Source organism: Vigna umbellata, chromosome 9, assembly GCF_029865625.1.
Source record: "Vigna umbellata cultivar VRB3 chromosome 9, Vumbellata_1.0, whole genome shotgun sequence".
Lineage (NCBI taxonomy): Eukaryota > Viridiplantae > Streptophyta > Magnoliopsida > Fabales > Fabaceae > Vigna > Vigna umbellata.
Window position 1 is genome coordinate 46,046,471 of NC_142173.1, and position 11,259 is coordinate 46,057,729.

General features: G+C 30.1%; 1 protein-coding gene across 2 annotated transcripts; it reads left to right on the top strand.

Annotated features, from left to right (window-relative positions):
* The first annotated feature begins 4,134 nt into the window (after positions 1-4,134).
* Positions 4,135-10,562, top strand: LOC124847086 (putative disease resistance protein At4g10780). 2 transcript variants are annotated; one of them, XM_088098769.1, is made up of 4 exons: positions 4,135-4,346; positions 4,793-5,035; positions 6,746-6,808; positions 7,573-10,562. In XM_088098769.1, the coding sequence occupies exons 2-4, from the start codon at positions 4,807-4,809 to the stop codon at positions 10,356-10,358; spliced, it is 3,078 nt and encodes a 1,025-aa protein (XP_087954895.1). In that variant the 5' UTR covers positions 4,135-4,346; positions 4,793-4,806; the 3' UTR covers positions 10,359-10,562. The 2 variants fall into 2 exon arrangements, with proteins under 2 accessions (XP_087954895.1, XP_087954896.1); XM_088098770.1 differs by lacking the exon at positions 4,135-4,346 and having other exon boundaries at positions 4,872-5,035; positions 6,709-6,808.
* The last annotated feature ends 697 nt before the right edge of the window (positions 10,563-11,259 follow it).

Consider the following 11,259-nt stretch of genomic DNA (forward strand, 5'->3'; position numbering starts at 1 on the left):
GTATAGAAGTAGGACGATGTAGAGAAGGGATGACAATGCTTGAATGTTTTGCAGGAACATTTGTCGATATGGATAATCTCAATCATTATGTGCGAGAAATCTTGTATAATGCTAATGGACCTCAAACTTATATAATCCATTATCTTTATTAGAAGCACAACGAGCATAAGATGCCTTTTTGGGGTCATGAATCTCGTCTTTCCAAATTTGAGTGTCGAACTATGTCTTTTAGAGATGGTAAAAAATTGCCACATGTCCTCTTAAGAAACCTTCTGAAAATATTACTAGACTACAATAATTATTGGTATGCTTGTGTGATGCTCTATCATTAAATGATAGTTCTACCTTAATGTAATTTGCATTTGTGATTGGGACAAAATTACAAGCTTGTTTTGTTCATCTTGTTTCTTGTGCACCAATATCTAAACCTTCAATCTTTGTAGTTTTATTATTTAGAAAATTTAACCACCAGTTCTAGGAGTTGCCTTCGAGAGGCATGTTCTCTCATCTAAAAAAACCTTGTATTTCTACCGAACATATAAAATAGAGATTTTGAATGCATGAAGGTGATGCAACACCTTCAAAATTTGGAAACTTTAATTGTGTCACACTGTGATTCAATGGAAGAGTATTTGCAATGACTTATACAAAGAGACCTGCCAACATAACAAAAATTAGTGAACTATTAGAGATGTTTCTATTGAGTTTTGTTCTCTCCTATCTCTCATGTATTGCATATCTTAGTCGATTTCATTTCTTTAGTTTTGTCACTAGAACAATATGATCTCTAGTCAATTCGGGGCAAGTGTTCGAATCTATTATGACATAAGAGTGGAGCGCTCAATGGACCTCTTTTAATCTTCTAAGACCTTTTGGAATGATTATAATGATAAAAATGATGATGAGGAGGAGGGGGATGAGATGAAGACAAAATTAAAATGTAGAAGATGATGAGGTGAACTGATAATAGGAACAAAATTAAACTTACAAGTTGACTTGTTGAAAGTATTATTTACCACAACAATAGATGATGTGCGAGGGAACTTTAATTTGTAACTTTATTGTAAATTTGAATTGCAATCATTTTTGTTTAACTTTCCAAAATTATGTGACCCATAATATGCACTATGAAATTATTTCATACATTTTTCTTTTATTACAAGAGTAGCTATGCTAATTTAGCTAGAAAGGACGTGCACCAATATTTCTTATACAATGCATTGCTACCAAATTTTTTTTGTCAAAGATGATTTATTTATGATACTGGTTTATATGAGACTCTTAAATGGGAAGAGGAGTTGGAGAAAATATTTGACAAGGTAATAAATAACATAATGGATGAAGTCATAAATCATTCATCATTTGTGGAGCATGATTCAATTATAAGAATGCAAGGTTTGATGGAAGAAAATGGCGGATTATCTGAAGGAGAGTGACACTAACACAATGCTAAATGCAATGAATATATTGAAAAAACAATCCAACATACGAGAATTATCATCGATTTAAAAATAGTTTCACTACTAATAATAATAATATAGAAGAAATTCCAAGGACACGTCTTAATTGTTCACGCTTGTTCACCTTGCTTTTTTTTACAATTCAATTGGACATATTCCATATATATTTTATAGATGAATGCTCTAACAACACTTATCATAAATGAATAACTTACATGTATCATAAATGAAGGATTTGAAGATAATTTTTTTTGTCGTTTATTTAGTGAATTTGGAGGTAAATGAGAGTGAATTTGAAATAAAATTTGTGAGAATTAGTATAGAATTGTATTGACATGATAAAATTAAAAAAAATATTCCAAATCACTTTTATGTACCTTCAAATTCACTCAAATAAATGACAAAAAAAATACCTTCAAATCCTCTCAAATCCCCTCAAATCCATCCTCTCAATCCACTCAAAAGAACAAAAAAATTCAGGTGTTCACTTTCTATTTGATAGAAAGGTTTGAGATAGTTTAGAAAGGATGGACATAATTGGAGAAAGAAGAAGGATGGAAAGATTGTGAAAGAAGCTCATGAAAAGTTGAAGGTAATAATTTGGTTAATATTTGTGTTTGGAGTTCATCAAATCTGTATAAGATTAGCTTATGCATAAGATGATTGGAATTTTTTCAATTAGTTTTGAATTAGTCTTCTGGAAAAATTAGTCTCTATAATTATATAATTATTCACCGGGATTGTAACATCATTTAAGCAAATTTAGGTTGAAAGTGTTAATGTGTTGCATTGCTACTATGCCCATGGAGAAGATAATGAAAATTTTCAAAGGCAAAGGCACTGAATGCTAGAACCGTGAGTATGAATTAATTTACATAGAATATTTTGTGTAATTTGTCTTGGACATTAAATTGTAGTCATATTTCATGTGTTTGTTACTTGTAAGCTTCTTTGCAAGTACTGCATTAGTACATTTGGTATCGTATATCTTGTGTCAATTTATAGATAAAAGTATTTACGGTTGTTTTATTACCCCATGCTTAGTATAAGTAGAGCATTGGAGTTACATTTCTTCGCTTTTTCTGGTGTTTCTATACTTCAAAGGAGTTTATAGCTTAGACAATTTGTAGTATAAGTTCTCCTTGTGTTTAATGTGTTTGAAGGAGGATTTCTTATCCTACCTTTAGTTGTGATCATCTAATTCAGCCATTTTGTTCTTAATGTAATTTCTTCTTTATCTACAAATTGCATATGGCACTTTTTAATCTTCTTGTGTTTTAATAATTTGCTACATCTTTACTGATATGACCTTTCAATGTACATCTACTGCTATATTCATGTCTTATAATTAATCAGGACACGGTTTTCTTGTTAATTTTCTTTCATTCCAGGGATATGATGCACATATTATTTTTCCATTATTTGGAAGTTAAGGTATTTTTTTCATTTCTTTATATTTTTTGCTGTTATTACCTTTTTTTTCATTTCTTTATAAATGTAAATGGTAAGATACTATACAATATAAGATAACTCTTAATTTCTTTTGTAGTAAGTTTCAAATTATTATGTTTAGAACTATTTTTTATAAAATGTTTTCCATTGTTTTTTGGTACATGAATTTAGTTTTTTTAGTAATATTGACAAATAATTAATATAGTTTGAAATATCAATTTATCTAAATGTCATGTCTAACATAAGTTTAAAATGAAAAAATTCTAGGAATATTGAGAACACGTACTTATCATCAAAACCAATGAAAGTCATGCACATGTTAGAAAATTTTACATGAAACTCCCTAAACCGTTAGGTTTTCGAAGCGTAAGGTGTCATGATGTTATGAAAAGGATTTGCTTTAACTTGTACTAATATTCAGACACCACATACGTGGAGCAGAAATACAATGGCTGAGACATTTAGTTTGATGAATATTTGCAGTGTAAGCTACTCCAAGGAAAACTCTGACATGGTGCTTCTTCGGCAATACCAACTTTCAATAGTTTATATTTACCCAAATCAACACAAGTTAAATGTCGAAAATGAAAATACATCGTAACAATGAAGGGACTGCCATACCATCATCGTTTTCCCAAAAACACCCGAATATCATCAACTTACAAATTGCTTGGATCCAATGTTGTTCCTTTCTGCAATTGTTTCAATCATGTACCAAGCATCGTTATCAGGAAGTCCCAGTCCAGCCTTCATCACGCAGGAAAAAGAGGGTCGGTATTAAAAGCACCAAAAGACTTTAATGAAATTACAAAAGGTAACAAGGAAATTCGAGCACATGAATAGCCAAAACAATACCATGTGGATGTCAACACAACAAGCTGAGCTGTCACCAAAGATGCATAGTTGGCAGACCTGACAAAAAATGCAAATCCATAAACACCTACTTTAACAACACTTCTACAAGTTAATATATCATATAAATCTTAAATTTAGATAATTTATTTATTAAGTCCTTTTAAAACCTGTCAAATAATAATAATATCATAAATATAAGGAGAGTTAGTACATTATAAAAGAAGACTTATGAGCCATGTTACAGGGGTCCAACGAATTAATGTTTTGTCTATGACATGGATACTTTAAGACTTATGAGCCATGCTAATAGGGTCCAACGAATTATTGTTTTGTTTATCATCACATGGATACTTTACGACTTCCAAACGCGTATCAGGAAATTTCCACGAAACTCTTTCTCTCCCTGAACCGCGTCCAACCCTTGCACAGCTATAAATTCTATACCTAACGTTAGATGGATCTTTCACTTTTTTTCTATGTTTTTTAAATTACTACTAAATTTTGAAACAGAATTTGATATAATATAATAGAGAGTAATTGCATTCAGTAATCAACCAGCTGGAAGAAGGGCTTTATTCGGTAATTCCTTTCTTTCTCTCTGAATTTTCAATGAAAATTATTGCTTCATGTTCTTTTATTGTACTAGTTTTGCTTTGCCTTATTTATCTAATTTTGCATTTCATGATAGTTGGATACTGACTTAGTTGTAAATCAAAGTTAACGGGTGCTGTAAATGATTACTTAAACGCTTCTTACCTTTTTGAATGAAATTTCAACTAATTTAACTCCTTAGAAAGAGATATCCCTTCTACCCTACAGCACAAGAAACGATTCATCATGTGCAGGAAATTGTTTTAATGTTTTGAACTTCGAAAGCATGCTTGAAATCTGAATTGAAATATCATGGCTGATTTTGCAGTTGAGTTTTCTTTGACACTTTCATCAACCCTTTGAGGTGGTGAGCATGAAATTTGATTAAGAAACGATGAAATGAATATTAATTAGATTTCGTTTTATGGATCCAGGAAATATAGTAATAATGGGTAGGCCGAAAGATGAGTACTACTGGAATCAAGTTGATAGAGAAGAAGATGGTAGGCTGAAGTGTAAGCGCTGTGAATTCAAATTCAAAGGAGGAGTTTCAAGAATTAAAGCACATATTGATCGATTAGAAGGAAAAGGCATTCGTATATGCTCCACATCTCCCAAAGATATCACATCTTCAGATCATTCCCATCAAGATATCAATGTCATCACTGCATCACAAGGTACAACTATTTTTTATTTCTCACTCACACTTATATCCTATTTAAATGTTCGATGTTTTTTTATAATTTTTGTCAAGCTTATTAATCTTTTACTTAATTAATCCAAGGTATAATAAAAAAAAACAAATAAATCACTAAACATTACAACATATTAAAACTGGGTCTCATAAAATTTAAGTTTAAATATGTTTTTAGTCCCTAAACTATTGGCCGTTTCTGGTTTTCGTCCCTCTTTCAAAGTAAGGTACAATTTAGTCCTCATTCTTTAGAAAAACGTTCGTTTTAGTCCTCAAAATTTTGTTTTTAGTCCTCGTTTTAGTCCTCAAAACGTTCGTTTTTAAAACGAACGTTTTTTAAAGATTGAGGACTAAATTGTACCTTACTTTGGAAGAGGGACGAAAACCAGAAACGATCAATAGTTTAGGGACTAAAAACATATTTAACCCTAAAATTTTTAGTGTCTCATTATACCGTCATATTTTTTGTAAATACTAATTAACTAAAACAAGATTATATTATTTTTACTACTTTTATATAACACTATTTTTTCTTTATCATATATTAGCTATTTCATCCCATTTTTTTTATCCTGTTCAATATTAAAATTTTATTATTAAAAATTAAAATACTTTTTTTCTTATATAGAAGAGTTTAATATAATTTAGACTTTTCTAAAATATAACCATATCAAACATCTTTTAAGAAAAAAAAAAATGCACTCAAGTTTTTATATAGTTTAAATATAGTTTAAGTGGATGAAAGGTTGAGAAAATAGCTCATTGTTAATGATTCAATTAACGATGAAAGAACTATAGGATCAGCGTCACTAAAAAGGTATATGCATTTTTATTACAGATTTATCATGTTGATTTCCTTCTCTGCACTCTTGTGTTTGTAATTTTTAATGTGATACAACATATTTTGCTTTATATTTTTCATTATTGATTTTGTTACTAACAGTGTATATCCCTAACTTTTTTACGGATATCTATTTAAAAAAATTTCATGGATATTTTAAAATTCGTAAATACAAATATTAAAAAATATAATTTTTATATATTTTAAAATAAAATTATAAATAAATATATAAAATGTAATTTTAATTAAATTAAATTAAATTAAATAGAAATTAATTATTATTTTTATTTTTTATGGTAACGAGTACATGGAACCATTCTTTTAATTTATACAATTTTTTTAATTATTTTATTTTCAATTCACAATTAGCTGAATGTTTTTCTATTCTGATAGAAATTGATAATAATAACAAGGTCTTTTTAAATGAAAAAGATTTGTTATTATATATATATATATATATATATATTATATATGGTTAGTTAATAAAAAATTAGTTTATCTATAATATCATATCACATATACATAGATTTTTGTGCTGTAAATTTTATTTTTTTTAAATTCAATCGAAAATGAAATTATTTGAAACCTGAAAACAAAATTGAATAATATAATATTCACGTCTAATTTATTTATAAATGGATATTAAAATATTTATTATTCATAACTTATTGGTATCAATTATCTCTGTCTCCAATTCGTGAATAGCTGCAAGCGGGTCTTTTTGTATTGTAGATATATCTTGTGAAACTTTTCTTAATATTAGATATATTTTATTTTTGTTCTTGAATTTAGTTGAAGTTTTAAAAAAATGATAGATTTTATTTTTGTCTACATCTCTTGCCTGTATTGAAGTGGTTGAAAGTGGTTTAGAAATGGTTGGCGGTGCAACTACATTATCAGCTGCTTTATTTGAAGGTACGCATTCTAGTTAGCATTCCATTTTGTTCTTTTTCTTATTTTTCACACAGCTGTTTTTATCTTTTATTTAGGTGATGCCAACATAAATGTATTTTTAATATTAATTCTCAATTGTCAATTTTATTTTCACCCAATGAAGATTTTACGTTTCATCATTACTATGTATTTTAAATTAACCACATTTTTTTTATTTCTTACTGTGAGCATGATATAAAATATTCATTACATTCCAAATATATATTGGAATTGTTTTAAATTATCTATGAGGGCTAATTAAGTTTTCAATTACTTAAAAAGTTTAAATTTCTATTTTAGTTCCTGTAATTATTTTTACCATTTTTAAACTCTGGTTTATATTTTCTTTTTCATCAATATTAGTCTTTCTCATGGACTACTTTTGTTTATTTTAAGTAACAATTGTCTAAAATTAATTAGTAAAGAAAAATCTGTTGACTAAAAGAATTAAATATAATAATTTGAACTAAATATTTTAGCTTAAAATATATATATTATTTTGATAAAGTGATATATATTTCAACAATTATTTTGATGTAATATTATAAATCGAAGAATTTCTTTTAAAAACTCCTTTATTTAAATAGATTTCACTTCTAATATATTATTTTCTTAATTAATACTAACTAAAAGGAAAAGTCAACAAAGTATTGTTTAATAAGATTTTGTAATATGTATTCTTTCTCCTTTGTTTGAATATATCAACACTCTTAAATGAATTAAGATTCACCAAAACAATTAAACAGGTAACGAAGAGGAATATGGTAATGGTGTTTTAACTACTTTGCAAAGTAAATTAGATGAGTTGAGGTCCGATCTAATATGTGAAGAAGAGGACATTCAGGGACAATTACAATTGCTGGAGTCACGTGGCAAGAAGCGCAAAAAAGAAGTTGATCATTGGTTGGAAAAAATACAAAATATGAAACAAAGAGCTATTCACATGAAAGACTCACTGAATCCGTTTGGGTGCTCTAACTTGTATATACCACAAGGAGAAATGTATTCGGTTGAAGAATCACAAAAGAAAATACAACATTTGACTGAAGAAATTCAAGAGCATAAGAAATTGAAGCCTCTGGTGTTGTCTAATGAATATTTTGGTTGGAAATTTGAGAAAAATGTTGAGAAGTTGTGGAAGCTTACGAGAGATGATCGAGTTTTCATCATTGGCATATGTGGAATGGGTGGAGTGGGAAAAACTTTCCTAACCGCTTACATGCATAATGAGATAAAAAGAAACAAAATTTTCGAGGATGTCTTATGGGTTACTGTTTCCCATGATTTTACCATTGTCAAATTGCAACAGCGTATTGCAGAAATAATAAAGGTAAGGCTTTGCAGTGACGATGAAACGAAAAGATCAATGATTCTGGCGTCAGAGTTGGAAAAAAGAAAAAACATATTATTTATTTTAGATGATGTTTGGAAGTATATTGATCTAGAAAAGGTAGGAATTCCTCGAGTAAATGGTATTAAATTGATCATCACAAGTCGGTTGAGACATGTCTGTCAACAAATGGATTGTCTCTCAGTTAATATAATAGAAGTGAGTCCTTTGTATCATGGTGATTATAGTGATGGTGATTATAGTGATGATGCTTATAGTGATGATGATTATCTTGATGATGATGAAATTGATTCAGATTGGAAGTTATTTTTGCTGAAACTTGGACACTATGAGACACCTTTAACACTTTCCCCTCAAGTGCGGAATATTGCAAAATCTGTTGTAGAGAAGTGTGATGGTCTACCACTTGGAATCAGTGTGATGGCTAGAACCATGAAAGGGATAACTAGCATCCATTGGTGGAGACATGTGCTAAATAAACTTGACAATTTGGAAATGGGAGTAATGCAGGAAGAAGTTTTAACTGTATTAAAACGTAGTTATGATAATTTAAGTGAAAAGGATGTGCAAAAATGTTTTTTGTACATTGCATTGCTACCTAATTTCATGTTTAAACATGCTGTGATAAGGAAGCTTTATGATATAGGACTATTAAATGGAAATAAGAGTTTGGAGGAAATATTTGATGAAGGAAATGTTATGGTGGATAAGCTCTTAAACCATTCTTTATTGATGGAGAATGATTTGGACCTATCAATGCATGATTTAGTGAGAAAAATGGCGTTGAATATATTGAAGGAGAGTGGCAGTAACATGATAAAATGTAATGGAAATATGAAAAAAATACCTGATACATGGGAGTGGACAATTGATTTGGAAGTAGTTTCTCTTGCTAAAAACATGATTTGTCAAATTCCAAGCACATTTCCAATTTGTCAAATTCCAGAGGACACATCTCCAATTTGTCCAGGCCTGTCAACCTTGTTTTTATTTGAAAATTGCATTACACATATTCCAGAGTGTTTTTTCACTCACATGAATGCTCTAACCACGCTTGATCTATCAGAAAATTTTTTCTTAAGATGTTTGCCTCATTCGCTATCTAATTTGAGGTCTCTCACTTCTTTAATGCTCAATAAATGTCAACAATTGGAAGATATACCTCCATTAGGAGAGCTACAATCATTGTTAAGATTAGAGATTTCAGATTGTTCCATCAGAGCACCACCGGAAGGTTTAGAAAATCTAGTAAACTTGAAATGGCTAGATCTCTCCAATAATGTTAATTTGGAATTGGTAGCAGGAAGTTTTCTCTCTAGTTTGACCAATATTCAATACCTGAATCTCTTGCATTGTTCAGGAGGTATAGAAGTAGAAGATGTAAAGGAGATGACTATGCTTGAATGTTTTAAAGGAACATTTGCCAATGAGAATAATCTTAACCGTTATGTGCGAGAAATCTTGAATAGTGCTCATGGACCTCAAACTTATTTAATCCATCATCTGTATTGGAAGGATAATGGGCGTAAGAGGCCTCCTTCGAATTGGGACTCTCATCTTCCCACAGTTGACTATGGAACTATGTCCTTTGAGAGGCCTCCTCGGAAGTGGGAATCTCATCTTTCCCCATTTGAGTGTCGAACTGTGTCCTTTAAGGATTGCAAAAAAATGCCACATTTCCTTCCGGGAAACCTTATAAAATTATTACTGGAGTGCAATGATCATTGGGTATACTTATGTGATATTCTATTATCAAATGATATTTCTCATTTGGAGGAAATTTGCATTCATGATTGGACAAAACTAACGAGTTTGTTTTGTTCATCTTCATCTTGTTGCTTGTGCACCAATATCAGAAACCTTCGAACTTTGAAGCTTTCTTGTTTGCAAAGTTTAACTACCATTTGCAAGGAGTTGCCTCCAAGGTACATATTCTCTCAACTCAAAACCCTGTATGTCTACCAATGCCACAAAATAAAAATTTTACTCACATCAAAGTTAGTGCGACAACTTCAAAGTCTGGAATCTGTAACTGTATCAGAATGCGATTCAATTGAACAAATATTTGCACGGGATGGTGATAATCATAAAGATGAAGGTGAAGATGACAACAGTAACAAAATTAGACTTTGTAAATTGACCTATTTGGATTTAAATTTGTTTACCAGAACTAAAGATTAGTGTGCGAGGGAATTTTAATTTGTAAATCTAGATTTACACCATCCATTCTTTGTTGTCCCAAATTATGTGAACCCATAATAGAATAGATGGCTTCATTATTGTCCCAAATTATATGAACCCAGAACATACATTGTTTTATGCATTTTTTTTATTTAATACTTTATGCTTTCATTTAATAAATGAAGAGATAAGCTTTTTTCCAAATCATTCCTCTTTTCAGAAATTCCATTCAAACAGAAAAATTACAAGTGCAAGATGTTTTCCTTTTCTTCTGTTATGTGTGGTGAGATCGTTGTCATCAAGATTATATCAAAGAAACATCTCCAAAAAGTTAGGAAACCAAACCAGACACCAAGCTCCAGAAATTCAATTGATATGAAATGCAGATTTAGATTATTTATACACCAAAAAAAGAGAGACTGTTTCTTATTAAAACCTGAAACTATAGCAGCAAAACATCAATAAAAAGTGAAAGATGAGATTTTAATACCACTAAGGGCATTGCTGAATAAAAGGAAATATCCAGATGAAAGAAAAGCACACTAAAAAAGGTGTCTCCTTATTGTTTTGGAGGCTAAGAGTAAGAAAAGGAAAGGTGTGAACGCAGGTAGATAGCATGCAAGACGGAAGAGAGTTTTTATGAGCATGACACACATAGGTTAAGGGTTGTATCCTTGCTCTTTAGATGGGGAAAAAGACATCAATATTCCTCTATTCTGTTTTGTGGTTGTGCAAGTGTTCATTAAACTGGTGTATCATGTTTAACAAGAGGAGGTAAATTTCCAATTAAAAAGTCATTCAAAGTTCGCTCACGTAGTTTTTGCTCACTATTCACTTTTGATTATGCATAGTCAAACGATATTTAGATTAGTTTCACAATATATCTAATAGTATATGGATC

What these genes read in the sequence shown, in the direction of transcription:
- LOC124847086 (XM_088098769.1), top strand. Translation starts at nt 4,807, where the DNA reads ATGGGTAGGCCGAAAGATGAGTACTACTGGAATCAAGTTGATAGAGAA. An exon ending in TGTCATCACTGCATCACAAG is followed by an intron (nt 5,036 to 6,745) that starts GTACAACTATTT and finishes CCTGTATTGAAG; the next exon opens with TGGTTGAAAGTGGTTTAGAA. An exon ending in ATCAGCTGCTTTATTTGAAG is followed by an intron (nt 6,809 to 7,572) that starts GTACGCATTCTA and finishes ACAATTAAACAG; the next exon opens with GTAACGAAGAGGAATATGGT.